General features: G+C 32.9%; 2 protein-coding genes across 5 annotated transcripts; both read right to left on the bottom strand.

The window, feature by feature from the left end:
- Nucleotides 1-1,511: 1,511 nt before the first annotated feature.
- LOC114712395 (probable acyl-activating enzyme 5, peroxisomal) lies at nt 1,512-3,605 on the bottom strand. The gene has a single exon (XM_028896924.1). The coding sequence runs from the start codon at nt 3,507-3,509 to the stop codon at nt 1,863-1,865; it is 1,647 nt and encodes a 548-aa protein (XP_028752757.1). The 5' UTR covers nt 3,510-3,605; the 3' UTR covers nt 1,512-1,862.
- An 11,161-nt stretch (nt 3,606-14,766) lies between these two features.
- Nucleotides 14,767-21,559, bottom strand: LOC114712390 (putative pentatricopeptide repeat-containing protein At1g77010, mitochondrial). 4 transcript variants are annotated; one of them, XR_003737235.1, is made up of 4 exons: nt 20,388-20,635; nt 16,211-18,727; nt 15,030-15,226; nt 14,767-14,826 (listed from the first exon to the last, which is right to left on the bottom strand). XR_003737235.1 is itself a non-coding variant. In XM_028896920.1 (3 exons), exon 3 carries the CDS (start codon nt 18,535-18,537, stop codon nt 16,498-16,500), a length of 2,040 nt encoding a protein of 679 aa, XP_028752753.1. In that variant the 5' UTR covers nt 18,538-18,727; nt 20,388-20,519; nt 21,449-21,559; the 3' UTR covers nt 15,777-16,497. The 4 variants fall into 4 exon arrangements, 2 of the variants coding, with proteins under 2 accessions (XP_028752753.1, XP_028752754.1); XM_028896920.1 differs by lacking the exons at nt 14,767-14,826; nt 15,030-15,226 and adding an exon at nt 21,449-21,559 and having other exon boundaries at nt 15,777-18,727; nt 20,388-20,519; XM_028896921.1 differs by lacking the exons at nt 14,767-14,826; nt 15,030-15,226 and adding an exon at nt 21,449-21,559 and having other exon boundaries at nt 15,777-18,727; nt 20,388-20,514.

The following is a 21,559-nucleotide window of genomic DNA, read 5'->3' as shown; positions in this document are numbered from 1 at the left end:
TGGTCCATGAAATTATGTCCATTTCAGACCGTTAGTCCCTGACATCTTGGCACCGTTAAATTTTGCTGATGTGGCGTTAACACCGTTAACCGATAAGTTGCCATATGACCTGGACATGGTATTGGTCCCTCAAATTTGAGGCCATTTTGGTATTGGTCCCTGAAATTTAAAATAGATGGTATTAGTTCTTCAAATTATATCTGTTTCTGGCCGTTGGTTCGTGATAGCTTTACGACGTCAAATTTGTCTGAGTTGGCTCTAACTTTGTTAACTTATGATATGGCATTTGACTTGGCAACTAAAACTTGATGATGTGGCATGAGCAATGGAAGGATATGGTCAAAGAGAATCTATGCAATCTGGGATTCACTTTTGTCAAAACACAGAGCTTCTAATCCTCAATTAGTGTGGAGGAAACGCAGTGTATTCTCAGCTAAACCTTCTATCTCATCTGCTACCTTTGAGCAAAAAGGTGACTTAACAGTTCATGAGAAGAAGAAGCCGGCTTCAGATACAAAACCACTCCCATTGAAGCCATCTTCTTCTAGTACAGACGATGATGAGCCTCCCAAGAAAAAAGAGAAGACCATTACTAGAGTAAGAAGCTTGAGAAAAAGCAACAAGAACCTCACTAGCAACTCCAACAAAAAGGCAGGCACGACCAGCAAGCCACTAGAGCCGCTGAGACCAGATAACAGCAAAGCAGAGGGTTCTACAGGAACAGATAAAAAGAGGAGGGCCTAAAGCTATCAGGGACCAAAGGTCAGAAACAGATATAATTTGAGGGATCAATACCATCAGTTTTAAATTTCAGGGACCAACACCAAAATGGCCCCAAATCTGAGGGACCAATATCATGTCCAGGTCATATACCAACTCATCAATTTAACGGTGTCAACGCCACGTCAGCAAAATTTAACGGTGCTAAGATGCCAGGGATCAACGATCTAAAACGGATATAATTTCAGGGACCAATACCACACGTTTTAAATTTCAGGGACTAATACCAAATTGGGACCAAATTTGAAGGACTAAAATTTGTATTAACCCTAAAAAAAAGTTTATAAATAAAGACTCCTACAATATTAGTATGGATTTTGATAATAACTCTTATAAACCGGTTTCTATATGTAATTTTTCTATTTGAGCGGTTTTTTTTTTTTTTGGCTATTTTCCCATTGTGAAACGCAAGGCACCTTCAAGATCTGAAGATCTCTAAAATCTTAACAGTACAAGACTATAAATGCATATGAACAAACACGTTTCCTTTATTAATTTTCTGTTTCAGTACAATCCTAAACTACTTTTCTTTTCACGCCTGATTATTACGTTTCAAATCAAACAATGATAAATTTTTGTTCTGCCATGTACTGTATCTGAAAATCACAGAACTCTCATTTTGGGTATTCTCAGCTTAAAGACAAATCTGGTAATTAAAATTAAGACGTCTCTATATCATATAGTTGTAGTTGAACTTAATTGGGTTAGCTTGGATTTGCACCGACGAGGGATAAAAAAAACAAAAGGCATAAAAAAAGAATTATTCCATCCCAGAAATTTAGATAAGAATAAGAGCAACTTAGCCATAGATAGTACCCACACTGGATCCTTCCCCATTATATTATATTTCTCGTCATATATAACATCAAATCTTATCCTCAAATCTTATCCTGTTCAAGTCAATCCCATGCTGGCTTCTTTGTTGCTCCACGGTTGTATAGTTAGAAACCGATCATAGTTTTAATTTGAAATGTTTTTATAATATACGAAATAACTTTCTGAAGAAGATTAACTTATTTTGTTAAAAAAATACTTTTTTAAAGTTCTTGCCAGACAACCCGTTAACGATCTTGTTCTCATCATCATAATCTGCTGCGCTTCAAGCTTCCCATATCTTTGGCTTCCTTTCTCAGAACGTACTTTTGAATCTTACCGGTAGATGTTTTGGGAAGATCCTCCTTGAACACCACCGTCTTGGGCACCATGAAGCGTGGCATCCTCTCTCTGCAATACTCCATTATCTCCTTCTCCGTCGGCTTCTTCTCCAATCCCTCCCTCAGGCTCACGAACGCGCACGGCGTCTCTCCCCAGAACTCGTCCGGCCTCGCCACCACCGCCGCCTCGTTCACCGCCGGGTTGCTGTACAGAACCGATTCCACCTCCACGCTGCTCAGATTCTCACCCCCACTTATAATCACGTCCTTGGATCGATCTTTAATCTCTAAGTACCCATCTGCATGCATAACTCCAACATCTCCGGTGTAGAACCAGCCATTCTTGAGGCATTTGGAGTTTGCATCTGGGTCTTTCAAGTAACCCAACATGATGCATCCGCCCCGAATAACCACTTCCCCAAGGGTTGACCCGTCTCGTTTCACGCTTTTACCCGAATCCGGATCCACCACGTCCATCTCCGCCAACCCAATTGTTCTCACACCTTGCCTCGCCTTTAACCTTGCCCTCTCCGTCGCCGGCAGCCTGCTCCACCCAGGCTTCCACGCACACGAAACCATCAATCCGCCGGTTTCTGTCAACCCATACCCGTGACTCACCACAAATCCTAACGCTTCCGTTCTAAGCAGCACCGCTGCTGGTGGCGGCGCTCCCGCCGTGAGGACTTGAACTGGGCTTCTTAGAGGTTTGTTTGTTGGGGAGTTTGTTAGCATGTTGAGCACCACCGGTGCGCCGCACATGTGTGTGACGCCGTGGCGTTCGATCAGCTTAAACACGGTGGCGGCATCGAATTTTCGGACGCAGATATTGGTTCCTCCGACGGCTGCCATCCCCCACGGGAAGCTCCACCCATTAGCGTGGAACATATTCAGTGTCCACAGGTAGACCGGTTGTTTGGGAACGGCCCAGTCAATCAGAGAATCGACCGTGATGACGAACGTCCCTCGGTGGCAATGAACCACCCCCTTCGGAGCCGAAGTTGTACCGGACGTGTAATTCAAGATCATCGGATCCCACTCACTTTCAGGTTGGATCCACTGGAAATTCGGGTTGCCCTTCGCCAGCAACCCCTCGTAGGTGTCGAAGAATCCCTCCAATGATGTGGGTCCCACTGAGTCGTCAGTGATGAGGATAAGAGTAGGCCGTTGAATCTCCCGAGGCAACAAGGAGATGGCCTCAAGAACCAGAGCGCGTGAGACGCAATCAACGAACACAAGTTTGGATTCACCATGGCGGAGGATGACGGAGATGGTGCGAGCGTCCAAGCGGGCATTGATGTTGTTGAGGACGGCGCCGGTGAAGGGAACTGCGAAATGGAGTTCATACATAGCAGGGATGTTGGGGGCGACGACGGAGACGACATGACCTCGACGGATTCCGGTGGAGGAAAGAGAGGAAGCTAATTGGAGACACCGGCGGTGGGTTTGGGACCAAGTGAAAGTGGTGTGGTTATAAATAATAGAAGTACAGTCACCATAGACAGTGGAAGCTCTATCGAGAAAACCCAAAGGAGTGAGAGGGGGAGAATTCGCAGTACTTGGCCTAAGATCTTCCATAGCTAAAGGAGGAAGACGATGGAAGAAGAAGAACTTGCTCTCCCACTAACACAGGCGAGCTCGGGCAGTATAAAAAGAGGGATGAAGGTGGGGGTGACGTCTGACGTGGCTGGTGTTTTAATTTATAAGTACCGATTAGAACTATGACTATTTAAAAAAATAAATAAATACGAGAGATAAAGTAGATTGATGTCTTATATTTATGATTAAAATGAAAGTCAAACAAATTTTTATACTAAGAAGAAAGAATAAAAATCATGAGAATTAATATCAAGGGTGTGTAGATTTCACGGTAAGTATATGGAAAAAAAAAACTTACATAAATTTTTTTTAAAAAAATATTTTAAGAGGAAACTAGACGCCCGGCTAAAATTGACTCAATAATTGAATAATGATAATAAGATAATAACGAAGACCGAGGATATTGTTGATAAGGAAGAGGGAAGGAGAAAGGAAGAAGCTCGAAAAAAAACTCTTGATGAAAAGTTAATATTAGTTTTATTTATAAGATTTATTTCATATATTTATTATTTTTTTTAAATTAATATTTTCTCAAAGATAATTAAGTAGGAAAGAGAGAAAGGAAATGAATTAAAATAATACTTATAATATTTAAAAAAAACATATTAACTAATTAAATTAATACTTTTAATTTATTTAAATTAATTAATTAAGTTATAAATCAAAACAGTGTTATAACGAAGCCATTCAAGGGCTCTGTGCGTTCTCAGTCCTTGTCGTCGCCAGAAACCGAAAAAGGAGAAATGCTAAAATGTCCTCGTCCTTCCGTTTTTCTCATAAAAATTTAATTAAGGGGTGTTTAGATTAAAATTTTAAAAATAATTTTAATATGAAAAAATTTTATTTCAGTTTATATGAAAATATTTGATAAGATTTTTTTCTAGTATATCAAAGTAGATCTTATATTTAAAATAAAAGATAGTTTTTTCTATGATATCTAAAATAGCAACTAATTTGAGAGTTGAATTTAGTATTAAGTATACTCATATAGTCTTATTTATAAGTCATTTCTATTAATTTTTACATAATCAACAAAAACTTTAAATTTTATTAATTTTGTCTTAAAATTTAACAAATTTTTAATTTTATTCATATTTAATATATATTATTCTCTCAATCCTTTTTAATAAGAAACAACTACCATTTGTATCTTACCCTCTTTTGTATATATAAAAATAATATATGATAATAGCGAAGACCGAGGATATTGTTGATGATTTTCGCCAATACACTCGTCCTATGCTTAATTATACTACTTAATCAGAGAGTTGAGTTGTTATTGATATTATATAGAACGTTTATTTCGCACATTTATTATTATTTTTTAAATTAATTTTATTCATATTTTTTAAAGAATAATTAAGTAAGAAAGAGGGGGAGTAAGGAAATTAAAAAAAAAAATGCTTACGCTATGTTTGATAAGAGGAAAATGAAGGGAACTAGAGGGAAAGAAAAATTTTCACGAGTTCGATTTAAAAAATTAACAAAATAGGGTTAACAAAATATAAAATAAAAGAGTAATAAAAATTAATTAATCCTACTTATTCAATTTTTTTATGCCAAGCTCATCAAAATTTTTCTTCCTAGCCTCTTCTCTATTTCCCTCATATCAGACAAACCCTTAGAGTGCTTTAGGAAGAATATAAGGAAATTTGGTTAAAAGTCCCTCTTTAAAAACTTAATTGACTAAAAAGGCATAAATTTGAATAAGGGGGTGTCTGGAACATCCTAAAAGTGCTTTTATAAAGTTTTTCTTTTACAAATCAAGATAAACTTCTCTATATATTTACTTCATATATCATAAAATTACTTTTAAAATCATGGTTTGGTTTCCATCTAAACACTTCCAAGTGCAATTAAAATCTGTGAGTGTAACCTTTCTTCTACTGTGTGCAACAAGTCATTAACACTATACAATAATTATCAATACAAAAGTCATTTGTACAAATGAAAGATATATTGTACACAGCAAAAAAAAAAAGTTGGACTCATAGATTATAGTTGTATGGGCTCAAATTTAGATCTTTTTAAGCAATTAAGTTTTCAAATAGAGATTTTCTTACCATATTTCATAAGAATATATTATATTAATAAATTTAACAAGTATCCTTAATTTATTTAAATTAATTAATTAAGTCGGAAGAGTATTATATAAACGGACCCATGCATGGGCATTGTGTGTCCTCAGTCCTTGTCATCTAGAGGTGGAAATACAGGCTGACCCTATTCCTTCAGAGCCGAGCTTGCAGGGCTAACGGGCTTAATGGGCTCTAATTTGCTAGGTTTAGCCCTTAAGTTAATGGACTCAGGGTTGACCTGTGGGCTTTTAGCCCGCTTAAAAAAAATACTATTTTTCTTATTTCTTACATTCTTTATCAAAAAATTAAAAAAAACCAGTAAAAATATTAATAAAAGACATAAATATAAATAAAATAAAATCTCAAATACAAAATATCACATATCTAAATATCTATTAACATCTAAGAATATCTAAAACATCAATCAATAATCCAAAAGTTTCATCAATAGTGCAAATATGCAATAGATAAATAATATCATTAATTTTTTGAAACTTCATTATCACTATAATCAATTGTTTTTTTTTTGTAGTAAAAATATCAAGTTTTTCTTCTTTATAAGAATTTCACTTTTAAAGTTTGTAGCCTAGCTATTATTTTACTTTAGTTTGAGAAGTATTGTTGTTGAAACTCATAAATTTCCAATTCAAATTATAGAGTGACAAGTTATATAAGTATAAAAATACTTTCTTATTAAATATATATGGTTTAAAAATATCAACAAATATAGTATAAATCAAATCATTATTAAAATCCAAATTAACCCATTTTTTAAAATTTAATTAGATAAATTATTGTCTAAAACCAAATAAATCAAACCATTTTATGAAATTTAATTTTAAAATGATAATAATAATTAAACATTCAAAATATTATTAACAATGTAAGAAATTAATAATATTAGAATTATAAAAAAATTATAAAAAAATATAAAAGGGTCTAAATAGGACGACCCTCGATCTTGCAGGGATAGTCCTTTTAAACATTTTTTTATTTAAGGAAAAAAATTTTAAGCACGACCCTCATAATTTTTGAGTCTAAACGGGCCGAGGTGATGAGCTTGGCTTGTTTTTCTGGCTCTATACCACTAAAAAAAGCAAAAAAAAAAAAACTAGTAAAATGTCCTTGTGCTTTGGTTTTTCGTATGAAGATTTAACTAAAGTGTTTGGATTAAATTTTTTATTTTTAAAAGTATTTTTAGTATGAAAAGAATTTTCTCTTAACTTATGTAACAATACTTTTTAAGTGTTTTTTTTCTAGTATATCAAAGCAGATCTTATATTTAGGACAAAAGGTAGTTTTCTCTTTGATATCTAAAATAGCAACTAATTTGATAGTTGAATTTAGTACTAAATATACTTATATGACCCTATTTATAAGTTATTTTTAAGAAGTTTTACATAGATAAAAAAAATTTAAACTTCATTAACTCTGTCTTAAAATTTAACAATTTCTTAACTTTATTCATATGTAATATATTATTTCCTCATTCCTTTTAATAAAAAAACAGCTACCATTTTTTTTATCTTATTCCTATTTATAAGAAACATTTGCAAGATGTCTCAAATTTTCTTGACTAGTTTCCTATTTTACCTTTATTAATTACTTATTTTAATATTTAATATATCTATTACCCCCATTTCCTAAAGCATCATTTATTCCTTAATCTCTTTTTTTTTTTCATAGCTCTCTTCACTTTAATATTTTTCTCTCTCTCTTATACTCTCAAGCATATTTTTAAGAAAAATTTATAATTTTTACATATTTATTATCTTTTAACCAATTTAAACGAACTTTTTATCTGCTTAATTTGGTCAAATATTTCTTATAAAAAGGAACTGAGTGAGTATAACCTATGAAAAAAACCAACAAAATAATAAATAAATGTTAAAATTGTGTATTCATATGTTTTGGGAAAAAAATTTGTTATCTTTTGAATTCAGCTTAAAGTTAAAAGCCATAAGGTCCTTTTGTTCTGTTATTTTGTGTTTCTTTTTATGTGCATAGAAAAGATATATAAGAGGTTCTTATGATAAAAACAAAAAGGGAGAATTATTTTTTTTCCCCAGCAAAGTTACACTTAAAATAAAGGTTAAATTACATCAGCATCTTACGTTTGTGGCTACTAAATATTATATATTTGACTTTTTTATTTATTTATAGTAACACGACATCGATGATTGGGTTAAGTTTGAATTATGTAAAAATGCATACTCACAATAAATAAATAACTAAATAGAAAAACTAAATATTGGTTATTTATCACTTTCATATAGACCTTTGTTTTTTGCCAACCAAAATAGACCATTTTGATTTAGGCAACGAAATAGACAAACCAACTTAGAGTAGCGTTTAGTTGTGATCACAACAATGAATTAGGGACGAACGCGTGCCCATTGAATTGGATTGCCATGTTGTGACATTGTGATGTGAACTCCACCAGGTCTGGGAAAAAGTCTAACCAAACAACGTATGGGATGAGAAATTAAGAATATATAGTGGACTAAAGGCATATATTATTTTGAGTCCAAAAAAAAAAGGCATATATTATTAAATCGGTTTAATCAATTTATTCCAGCATATGTTTTTCTCTGCAATTACTACGTCTGGTCTTAATTATAAGAGCCAGTTGACTAATTTGAAGATATTAAAAAATTAAGTTGAGTTAGTTATTTGTTTTAAATAAGTGTTGTCTTTCCTAAAATATCCTTACTAATCAAGTGTAGTGGGTAAAACTATCATTGTTAAAATGATTACTTTGGAAAAAAAAGTATAAATATGAGAGACAAAGTGGATTGTGGTCTTATATTTAAGATCAAAATAAAAATCAAACAAAGTCTTATATTAAAAACAGAAGGTAACATTATATATTTCTCATCATTTGATGTGTGAATTTTTCAAATTTCTAACATAGTACCATTGTCTTGACAGTTTTTTTTGCGGTCCAAGATTGCCCCAGAAATGTTAAAACAATCAATGTCAATATTTGAACGATTAATGTTGGTTTTTCTAATGACATGTGATGACATTACTATGTTTTCAAACTTCAAGACTATATTGGACTTAGAAAAAAAAAACTTCTAAAGTAACATTAGTCTTGAATGAAAATTTTTGAAATAAATTTACACATTAATCTTGCCTAATAATGAGGAGCAGAAGGTGCATTGGCTATTAGGAAAATTGCTAAAATATCCTCCATGGTAAAATTTATTGTCCAAAAATATCTAAAATGTGTTAAAAAACTTGTGTGCAACTTTTATTTAGATGTGTGCAATATTTCTTTAGCTATGTGTTATACATATCTAATATATTGCACACAACTCAAAAAGAGTTGTATTGATGGAGATGAGTTGCATATGAGCAAAAATATAGGACGTTAGATACTTTTAGATAATAAATTTTATAATGAGAAATTTTTTTGGTTACGAAATCAATAAAACCATTGTCTAATACTAAATAAATGTAGATACCTCTTTCAATGAGAATTAAAATTTTGATTCGTCAAGTTATAAAGGACTAACTCATTATGTTAGACCCAATCCTCAGTAGTTAAAACATACTTTTAAAATAACTTTTTTTAATAATTTTTATCTAGAAACTATTATCTAATAACTAATCCAGAGACCCTGTACATTCTTTTGGAAATAAAAAAAATAATTTATAAATAACTTTTTAATTATAATTTATAAAATGTAAAATATTTCTCTGATCTTATTTATAGGACAGAGTGAAAAGGTTTTTTGTGATCCTATTTATAAATCACTTCATTAAATTTTCAACATGAATGTACTTTTTGTCCTCTATTTATTATAATGTAGGTAGGTATTTCTTTTAAAAGGTATATATATTAAATATAGATCAAATTAAAAAATTGTTATATTTTTATAAAGAATTAATGCATTTTAAGATTTTTTTTGTCGGTGTAAAATATATTAAAAACACTTTATAAATAAGATCAGAGGAGTAAATATAGACATGTGATACAAATTTCATCTCCATTTTACAAAAACGTGCCCACAGGCTCTCATTATAGCGCGTCCGAACTGGGTACAAGGATTCCTCTGCACCGTTCACTTCAGTGCTCACGGGCGTTTGGCAGATTGAGGTGCTTCACCCTGCAGCGATGGGCCCACATGTGCTTCCTCACTTTTTGAGTTGTAAACGGACAAAATAAAGGTTGTTGGCCCTTCTGGTTGTTTTCACGCCACGCCATCCTCCCATGCCATGCTTGGCCCTTCTGGTTGTTTTCACGCCACTTGTCGTCATCTCCATGCTTATCTTCCCCTCAGTTTGAAACTTATTTTTATACACTTCTTCCCATCAATATTCCACGCCACTCTTTATTATTTCCACACTTGTCATCATCTCCAGAGGTTGTCAAGGTTGCTGAAGTGGTCGCACTGTATTTGCAGTTCTTCCTATAATTTCTTATTATTGACATAATTATATGATACTAATAAACAGTGACTTCATTTTACTATCTTAATATTAATAATCAATTTGTAGATATTTAAAAAATTAGTTAAATAGGTTATTTATAACAAATATATGTTAATTTTTTTGTAATATCTTTTCTAATAATGTGTATTGTAACTAGGGGAAATCACAAATAAAGACCCTCGAATTAGCAAAATCACTCTATGGTCACCTGAATATGCTAAATTACTATGAGGGACCCGGTCTCAAATTGTAATTATGAAATCATGGCTAAATTACCAAAATACCCCTCTTTAATTTTTTTTTTGAAGAAAGCCACTGCCTCACCGGAATCCGGCCACCGGCGCAGGAGCTCCGGCGGCCGCTTCCGGCCACTGTCGGCGGCCGGACGCCGGGGTCCGGCCGCCGGAGCTCCGGCGCCGGCGGTCTTCCTTTGTTTTTTTTTTTTAACTGTTTTTTTTTTAAAATTGGGGGAAGTGAGGTTGGGGGGATTTGATCCCCCAACCTAATGCTTCCCAAAATAAGGAATGACCATTGAGCCAACAAATTTTTGTTAACATTATGATGCAAAAAAAAAATATAAGTTAACTCATTTACTCTTGTTCCAGGTGATAACAACAATACATTTGGAAATAACAAGTTCTGATTATAAAATAACACGTCTAGAATAAAAATTTAACAATATGTTTTTTTATAACAATAAATTTTATTGCAGGTAATAACAACAATACATTTAAAAATAACAAGTTCTGATTATAAAATAACAAGTTTGGGATTAAAATTTAATAACACGTTTTTTTTATAACAATACACTTTGTTTCAAGTGATAACAACAATACATTTAAAAATAACAAGTTCTGATTATAAGATAATAAGTCTAGGATTAAAATTTAACAACACGTTTTTTTATAACAATTAATTATTTTATACTTTTAAAAAATAAATTATTTATAACTTATAAAAAATATTTTTAATATATTTATTTCTCTAAAAAAATACTTTTTAATCTGTATATCTATACAACTCATTATAAATCAAACTACTTCTTATAAATTATAAAGTATTTATAATAAGGCATTTTGATTTATTAATCATAGTATAAATTTTATATTATTTCATTCTTTAAATATTAAAAATAGTTTTTTATATTTAAAGAATAAAATAGTATTTTTAATTATAAATTAGAGATAAATTTCATTTATAAATTTAAGCAGTCAAAAAGTATTTTTAATCCACAATAAATTGTACTATTTATAATTTATAAGAAGTAGTTTGATTTATAATAAGTTGTATAGATATATAGATTAAAAATTTTTTAAAAAATTAAAAAAGTGTGTTGCCATTTTCCCTAAATTTTATTTATAAATTTGAACAATAAAAAAGTATTTTTAATCTATAAAAAATTATACTTCAAGTTCTGATTATAAATTGGAGATAAAAATTATTTTTTTAGCAAATTAAATAGATTACAAGTACTTTTTATAAGTTATAAATAATTTATTTTCCAAAAGTATAAAATAATTAATTGTTATAAAAAAAAGGTGCTGTTGAATTTTAATTCCAGACTTGTTATTTTATAATCAGAACTTGTTATTTCCAAATGTATTGTTGTTATCACTTAAAACAAAGTGTGTTGTTATAAAAAAACATGTTGTTAAATTTTAATCCCAGACTTATTATCTTATAATCAGAACTTGTTATTTTTAAATGTATTGTTGTTATCACTTGAAATAAAGTGTGTTGTTATAAAAAAAACGTGTTGTTAAATTTTAATCCCAAACTTGTTATTTTATAATCAGAACTTGTTATTTTTAAATGTATTGTTGTTATTGCCTGCAACAAAATTTATTGTTATAAAAAAAACATATTGTTAAATTTTTATTCCAGACGTGTTATTTTACAATCAGAACTTGTTATTTCCAAATGTATTGTTGTTATCACATGGAACAAGAGTAAATGAGTTAACTTATTTTTTTTTTTGCATCATAATGTTAACAAAAATTTGTTGGCTCAATGGTCATTCCTTATTTTGGGAAGCATTAGGTTGGGGGATCAAATCCCCCCAACCTCACTTCCCCCCAATTTAAAAAAAAAAACAGTTTCAAAAAAAAAAACAAAGGAAGACCGCCGGAAGCGGCCGCCAGCGCCGGAGCTCCGGCGGCCGGACCCCTGCGTCCGGCCGCCGACAGTGGCCGGAAGCGGCCGCCGGAGCTCCGACGCCGGTGGCCGGATTCCGGTGAGGCAGTGGCTTTCTTTTTTTAAAAAAAAAATTAAAGAGGGGTATTTTGGTAATTTGGCCATGATTTCATAATTACAATTTGAGACCGGGTCCCTCATAGTAATTTAGCATATTCAGGTGACCATAGAGTGATTTTGCTAATTCGAGGGTCTTTATTTGTGATTTCCCCTTGTAACTATTCGTTAATTAGAATTTTCTTACTATGTGGAATCTACCGAGATATTTTAGAAGAAAATTACATATTTGTGAAAAAATAGATTAAAATTTTATATTTATGAGCAAATTAAAAACTTTATCTAGCTTTTATTTAAGAGGGCAGGTAGCAACATTTATTTGTAAATTTCACATCAATTTAATTTTGCTTGTAAATTTGAATATATCTCTTTAAATTTAATAAGGGAGAATTCCATTTGAATCCAACTGAAATATTAAAATCTAAAATTAGGTCTATAATTTGAACAAATCCTTAGTTAGGCCAAAATGTCTAATTAGGAATTTATAAATGTTAAAAATCTAGAATACCCCTATATAATTATAATATGAGTTGTTATTTTTATATTTGTCTTCCTCACAAATTCGTTTCCTAAACTTTTTTTGTGGGATTTTCCTGAAATTTGAAAATAGTAAATCTTTAATAGATGACAAGTAGTTACAACATAGTCCGTAATTCAAATTGATAATTACTCCAGCACCCTCATAATGTAACAGTATAGGTCATTGATAGATTTTAATTTTGGATATGTTCAATTTCTGCTAAGTTTTAATGTTGATTCATCGTCCATATATTTAATAATATATACGCACACATACAAATTTTTTTATTTAACAGGTATATATTTTTTTAAATAGAACACGCATACATTTTAAGAGTGAAAAACTTATTTAGACAATGAACTTTTAATAGATTTTAGATTGAAGACAATATTATAATTTGTTATTGTCATATTTTAAGAAAAGAATTTATAAGGAAGAAAAATGTAAAAATAACAGCTCATATTTTAATTATAGAGGGACATTTTGATCCTTTAATAATATTCATAAATTTCTAGTTAAACCTCTTAACCTAATTAAGAATTTATTCAAAGTAAAAGCCTGATTTTAAATTTCAGTACGAGATTGTCCCATTTAATAATGCAATGTTCAAAAGTTAGGTATAAATAAATGCGTTTTCAAAATTCTTATTAATTCATTTTTTTGGGAAAAAAATGAACGCTAACGCGCAGGTCAGAATTCTAGCTTCCATGAAAATGTCAGTCAAGAGACATGTGATGATATTGGCTCACCTTATTAATACAACAACTGTTAATTTCAGCGGATTAAAAAAAATTAAAAAAATTATTTAATTATAATAAATATGTCCTGACTTTTCTAAAATAATCTTATGTGATATTTAATTATATATCAGTTTACAAGTTAATTAAACTAATTTGAAAGATAAATTGAACTATTATATTTCACACTACATCTAATTCCCAACCAGCTCCTGTATGAATGATAAGAGAGGGTAATATATTCATAATCCATAACATTTTGGCCACCATTGTGAGAGAACAGAACAGCATCCCAATATTATTGTTCTTGTCAAAACTTGAATGAAATGTTGGCCAAAAGAAAATATTGATAAGAAACTCTCGTCCTAAAATAATAAAAAAATTGTTCAATAATAGAGTAATAACAAGAATATTAGAGATAATCATATACAAGAATATAAGAGATAATTATATATCTTATTATTTCTTTTTACATAGAAAATGATTTTTTCTAATAGCAAAGACCAAACAAGGCTTTAACTCTATTGCGATCATAAATAAAAATAGGTAAGAATAAATAATCAACGTTTGTGTCCATTTCTTAAGAAGTACTACCTCCAGTCCTTAATATAAGATCCTATTTGACTTTTATTTTGGTTCTAAATATAAGACCCAAATTCATTTTGTCTATCATATTTATATATATTTTTTCCAAAGTAGCCCTTCTAACAATAATAGTTCTAGTCAATACACTTGATTAATAAAGATATTTTAGGAAAGATAACACCCATTTAGGACAAATAACTAACTCAACTTACTTTCTTAATCTTCTCAAATTAGTCAACTGGCTTTTATAATTAGGGCGGGAGGTAGTAATTAAAAAGTGTGTATATATCAGATGCAAAATAAAGCCTTGCTTGTATGTGATGTGACCGTATCCATATCCCTTGAAATAATTTATGGCCACCTGTATATCCCAAGGTATACAACTCGGTCATTGCGCCACGATCAACCAAAAAAAAGAAAGAAAAAGGAATTGGTGCATTTCAAATGGCGTAACCTTACTTGTAACCTTAGACCGTTAGTGCATGCGTCTCTAATTCAAGGGATAAAAGCCATATTTGTTTTGTTCTTCCACACTATGAGAAGGAATGGAATGTTAATAACTCTCTGTTGATGCTAATAACTGGATAACCATTGATCTTTTTATATACTTACCATTATAATGACCTTATCAAACTCGAGTGGTTTTATTTTCATCATTAAAATGCAGCTAATAAGACAGCTTCTACCTGCAGTTTTATTATTTCTCCTTGCTAAGTGTTCATTTATGGTCCAAAGGAGAACAGAACAGAAAGGACAATTTATTCGCAAGTCTGGTAGAATGTCCAATTTCCAGGAACACAAAAGAATCTCAAAATTTAGGAAACATAACATTTTAAGATGAGGAAATTGTACAAGTATATATAAACAGTAAAGATTTGGAAAACCTGACCTGAGTTTTTACTGGCATGTTGTTAACTTCAACTATATTAATAAGAATTATTGACTCCTTTGCTGTCCATTTCTTATTCACGCCAGGTGCTTTGGCTCTGTAATCTTCTGGGATTTATCACAGGTCGGGTTAGTCATCTGGCACGGTTCAAAGAGCATTAGGAAGATAAAAAATCTGAAGAAATTTGCCGCCATGACCTATTAGCAAAATCATAGGTATTAAAAGAGACTACAACAGAGGGATATCTTGTGCGAGAGATTATAGAACAGAGATGATAGAATGCTCAATGTCTTCAACACTATAACAATCTGATAGTGAAACAGTGTTGGACAAACAGCAAAGTGACTAATGTTCCATGACATCTGTCTTATGAAGGCTTGAGATATCAAGGTCTCCGCAGAGAAATTAATGCAACCATACATGGTCTCTTGTTCAAAGGATATCTCAGATTACGTTAAAGATGCCATTTTCGAATTTGCTAGTTAAAAATGAAACCAATGGGAGAAGAATAGAAAAGAGAACTGAAGAATATGTTCAATTGTTCTCATTAGGCAAGATTATGATAAAACTTATTCGTAAGAAATTTTCACCAACTGTAATGCAGATCAAATATTATCCAAGCTGAATTATGGCACGAGATCTCTTGTTACTTAACCTGTCTGACTGAAAATCCTGCTATGAATTTTCTTGATGCTAACCTCAGCATGAATTTAAATTAGGCATGATGAACCAAGAAAAACTCAGTTATGAGCTGAAAGGGCCACGCCCACTTCAAACTTTATCAGTTATGAGCTCAATGTCATTCTCAATGTGATCTTTGGTGAAATCACAAGCAATGATGACACAATATGCAGCCCTAATTTCCCCAAAATGAAACCTATTCTTTAATGCTCCTTGTATTGTCCATAATGCAAAATATACTCATCCCTCACTTTCTAGAAAGAGGATTACGGAGGCGAAATATTATTGTTCTGTCTTCCACAATGTGAAATTGTTTCTATTTTAACATAATCAAGGCTTCATTCAAAGAACCAGAAGGTGATTACATCTAAACAAGTGAATTCGCAAGAACTGAGAAATGACTGTCTACTTCTCTATTACTTCAAATATGCTTCGGGTTTGAGCTTTCTAGTCTGTAGTCTGCACGTGTCAAGTCAAAGGAGTTGGTAAGTGCAACATACTTTATTTGTTAGCTTCAGATATGCATCCCCAACGCATCATTGCCTCTTTCTTCAAAATTTTCAGGTCCATTTTTTGACTCTGAAGCCATGACATGTATTTGAAAGAAAATCCATCAAAATACAGTCGAGCTATTCATTGTCTTCAGATCATTTGATCAGTACAAAACATAGCGCAAGAACCATAGAATCCACCAGCATCGCTTGTTCTTATACGGGGGTTTTTCTCCCTGAATTCGTTCCTTTTCATCTGAAAGGCTAAAACTGGGGGCCTCAGCAGAATTTCTTATTCAACAATCTGCCCAACTATAACCTGGACTCTTTTGAACATGCTTATCTCTCATCAAATTTCTTACTTGAGCTGATCCTTCCCAATCGTCAGAAGTTGCAAGTATATTAGATAATTGAATGAAAGCACTCGAATTTCCAGGATCAAGCTCAATAATTTGTTCAGCAGCCTTCTTGCCAAGAGTCTTGTTTCCGTGGGCTACACAGCCTCTCAATATTGATGACCACATGCTTGCATCAGCCTCAAAAGGCATCTCTTCCATAAGATCCATTGCTTCCCTAAAGGAACCAGCACGGGCTAAAAGATCCACCATGCAAGAGTAATGCTCAATCCCTGGATCAATATTATAGTCACATTTCATGCTACTGAACCAATTTCTTCCTTCTTCAAGTAGACCACTTTGATCACAGGCTGAGAGAACCGCAATAAAAGTGATACCAGAAGGTCTAACACCAGCAAGCCTCATTTCACTGAAGAGGGCTAGTGCTTCAAATCCATATCCATTTGTAGCATATCCCGTCAACATTGTATTCCAAGAGACTTCATCAGTTTTGATCATTCCATCAAAAATTTTATGGCCTATCTCAGCAAACCCACATTTACAGTAAAAATCAACAAGGGAAGTAGAAATGATTTGGTCAGATTCAAGCCCAATAGTAATAGCTTTACCAAATATTTGCTCACCGAGTTTAAGGGATGAAGTACTTGCACAAGAGCTGATTACACTGGCAATGCTAAACTTGTCCAATTTTAAGTCCAGCTTAACCATTTGACAAAAGATATCTAATGCTTCATGTGGACAAGCATTCTGAGAGAGGCCCACTACCATTGAGTTCCATGTTATCATAGTTTTATTCGACATTGTCTTGAAAATCCCTTTAGCATCATCAATTCTTCCACAAGTGGAATATACAGTGATCATCGTATTAAGTAAAACTGTGTCATGAGCTTTGAGCTCACTGAACAATTTGCAAGCTTCATAAAGACTTTGACATTTTGCATATGCATCAAGCAAAGCACTAGCAACAATAATGTCCTCGGATACCCCAGCTTTAGTAGCATGGGCATGCATCTGTATGACAAGCTCAATAATGAGCAAGCTACTGCAAGCACTCAAAATGTTTGCAATAGTAGAGGGGTCTTCCTCAACCCCACTTATACGCATTCTGTTGAAGAGAGCCAATGCTTCCAATTCCTCACAATTGGATATATATCCAGAAATAATTGAATTCCACAAGACATGACATGGATTAACTTTTCTTTCAAAAATTCTTCTAGCCTCATTCATTCTACCAGAATGTGCATACCCTGATATCATAGCTGATAGAGAGAAATCATCAGTCTCTCCCACAACATCCATAATATGATCTGCAGTAACAAAATCACCACATTTTCCATATAAATTAATCAACGAACTACACAAGACCGAGTCAAGTTCAATATCATCAATGAAAATGCGAGCATGGATTTGTTTGCCACAGCTTAAAGCCAACAAATCTGTGCAAGCCCTAATTACAGTTGCCAAAATGAATGTATCCCGATGCCTTGCTTCTGATGGGTCTGAATTCAAATTCTTGAAGAGCATTAAAGCTTTTCCAGGTTGCCCGTTTCGGACATAACCATGAATCATTGAATTCCACACTAGCTCGTTTTTCCTGGGCATAGCATTGAACAATGGATGGGCTATTTCTAGTTCACCAGCCTTCGCAAATCCTGAAACAACCACATTCCAGGAGTAATTGCTCTTTTGGGGCATGATATCAAATAACTCCAGGGACTTGTACTTGTGACCTAGCTTCATATAACCTTCAATCATTGTGCTCCAGGAGAAACAATTTCTCTGAGGCATCTCCATAAACAACTGCCGTGCATCTACCATGCTACCACACCTGGAGTACAACTGAAGAAGGCGGTTTCCGATTGTAAGTGCAGAATTCAGAATACCCCTTTTGAGAAAAGCCAGGTGGAGTTGCTTCACTTGAGAAATTGAGTGATGAGTGTTGTAAATCGCACAGGTAAGAGCATGCAGATCAGGATTCATTTTCTGATTGTTCAGTCCGATAAAAGATGACACTGGCCATAGTCAATGGATTTCTATTTCATAGTACATAGAGCAAGAACTGCATACAAAAGCAAGATGAACAAATACAGCACAAAGCAAGCTAGAGAGTTCGCAACGTTGCTTCACATGCATGGTTCAGCCTTCCAATCACCACTTGATTTCTTTTAGCCTACATTTGTTTTGACCAATGTTATAGGGAAAAAAGTTTGGTTGCATTAAATAAACGACTTTAGGATGCGACAATAATAGGAAGGCAAAAAGATTCAGAGAGGAAAAAATGTGGTTCCCAGGTATATTAATTTGCCCTTAGCTCTCTCTATGCGTAAAGCAGAAAAAGAAGCCGTGCAAGGAGGATTAGTCCATTCATTTCAGACATAAGGGAGGGAAGGAGTGGGGAGGTGAGGTTATGAGCTTTCTTTGGTTGGAGGGAATGGGAGTTATTTTAGGCCTTGTTTGTTTCTGTTTGCAATGTTTTTGTTCTCAAAACAGTTTTATAAAACAAGTTTTGGAAACAAAAAAAATAAAAAATCTGTTTCGGTAAATGTTCTAAAAAAAACCACATTTGAAAAAAAAAAAACCATACATACTTGTTTGAAACAATTGTTTTTAAAATCAACTTAGAGGGAAAAAAGGGGGAAAATTCTGATTCACTTATTTTATATAATTGATAGTGGCATGAGTTTTTTTTATAATTACTTAATTACTTAATATCTTAATTCAATAAAAAATAAAGTAAAATGATCAATATATAACATAAAAATGATTACAAAAATAACATGTATTATAATGGGGAAAAAGAAGCTCGAAAAAGGAACTGAGAAAGTATGTCATACAAACTCAAACAAAAATAACATGTATTATAATGGAAAAAAAGAAGCTCGAAAAAAGAACTGAGAAAGTATGCCATACAAACTTAAACAAAAATATCGTATTATAATGGGAAAAAAGAAGCTCGAAAAAGGAACCGAGAAAGTATGTCATACAAACTCAATAATGGAGCTTGACTATCCAAAGTCATTTAGAAGGCTTTATGTACAATTGCACATACGAAACCCATATTTTCACAATCCACTTCATTTTTAGAGCAACAAACATCATACAGACATCACAATTAAGGACTATACATACCACTTTAAAGCTCCCCAAATTTTATTTGAGAAAACCACAAGTAAGCATAATTTCTTCCTCATATAGAACCAAATTTTGCATCATTCCATGGCTGGCAACCAATTACAGTCACTTCCCTGATATGATGAAGATTGAGGTTGAAGTAGTGGAAGCTGCTAAGGCTAAATATAATGAGAAATTTGTATGGGGTTTGAGATAGGACTAGGGGGCATTGGATGTGACTAAACTGGCTTTGATGAGGCCAGATGGGCATCCGGGTCCTTATTATCTTTTTCCATTTGCTGATGGCGTTAAAGAGAGAGTTCAGACTTCAAAATGATTGTGTTCCCAAGTTCTTGTTGTTTGTCAGTCGAAGAGCCACCAATATACTAGACCAGTTAGTAAGGCACGAAATTAGACTGTATGTAGAATTGAAGATGGGAAATATGCATCTACCATAAACCAGAGTCCTTCATGTCGGTTGATTATTTGAATTGTGCACAGATCATCACATACCGAGAGAAGATACATTAAAGTCAGAAGATATATATATACCCCAGGAAGAAACCACTTGATAAATATATGATATATCATTGGAAGAAAAGGGACTTCTAGAATTGAAAGAATGAGGCCAAAGAAGCTTTTGCGTAGTCTCTGAGGGTTATAATTGATATGTTGGGGGAGCTTTTAAGAAGAAACAAAGCACAGCGAAGAAATCATACCCGTGCAAGCCACAATGAGGCCTGAGCTGGTCTCTGTTCCTCCCAATAATGTCTCAGCCACAGTTTTTATTTTATTTTTAGGCTTAATCTCATTCTCATTGATGGAATCTTCTAAGTCTAACCCCTCCTTCACTTGTGATTGAACCAGGAAGATCAAGGATTAGCAACTTAAAAGTGGTAGATAAAACAAGTCATCACAGTTCACAAGAATACAGGGCCAATGACATGGACAAAATTTTAAGATTAACAGCTGAATAAGTTTGGAATTTCTTATAACTAAAAAAGCTCCATGAGATTAATGAACAGAGAACATGCTTCAACGAGTTCAAAAGCTGCAGGTAACGTCAAAGGTTATTATCCCTCTCGCACGTGAATGAAGACCAAAGGCAAATAGTATATATCAAGAAACCAGTAATAAACTGAAGAGTAGCTTAAATATTAGGCGAAAAAAGGTCTAGATATCATATAAACAAAAATAACAATTAACAAATAATAGGAAAATGCAAAGCCTAAAAGAAATTTTCTATTCCCATGAATTAAATCCAATCTGCACAAAAACAAAGAATAACTTATTGGCTATCAGTCTCACTGCATGATTAGATTAGACCACCGTAAAGCAGGGTATGCGTATACTGAATATTTATACTCCCTTTGCTCCATAATATAAGAAATTGGTTAGAAGAAAATTCTGGTACAAGATATAAGAGGTTAACAAGGCAATTAATGATAGTTTTCCACTTTTGATCCTTGTTACAAAGAGAGGAGAGAGTTTTAAATGCTGAAGAGATGAGAGAGAATTTTCCAGTCACATTCTTTAATGGGTAACTTTCATCAATTTGAAACAAATTTAATGAATTAACTAACATTCCTTGGTTTGTGAGAAAACTTAAACTAACTTCTCATATTATGGACCGAAGGGAGTACCCAAAATAATGAGTAGAAGCTGGTAATTTTGCAATACCTAAATCACCAAAGAACAGGGCAACATATGCTATGGTTTTACCATGATAAACTGAAAAGAACAGAGATTCAATCACATCAAGGAGCAAGAACTCAGAAACCTGAATGAAGGACCGAATAGGACAACGAGAACGAGCGACTCTACAGAAGAGATGACGGCAACGGTCAAAAACGACGGAGCAGGAGGCGGCGGCAACTACTGGAAGGCAGAG

Source organism: Neltuma alba, unplaced genomic scaffold (genome assembly GCF_004799145.2).
Source record: "Neltuma alba isolate B1F8T4 unplaced genomic scaffold, ASM479914v2 tig00011357_pilon, whole genome shotgun sequence".
NCBI classification, from domain to species: domain Eukaryota; kingdom Viridiplantae; phylum Streptophyta; class Magnoliopsida; order Fabales; family Fabaceae; genus Neltuma; species Neltuma alba.
The sequence above is the reverse complement of the archived record's forward strand: the minus strand, read 5'-3'. Positions and strand labels throughout refer to the sequence as shown.

Coding starts and splice junctions, on each gene's coding strand:
- LOC114712395 (XM_028896924.1), bottom strand. CDS start 3,509: ATGGAAGATCTTAGGCCAAGTACTGCGAATTCTCCCCCTCTCACTCCT.
- LOC114712390 (XM_028896920.1), bottom strand. CDS start 18,537: ATGAATCCTGATCTGCATGCTCTTACCTGTGCGATTTACAACACTCAT.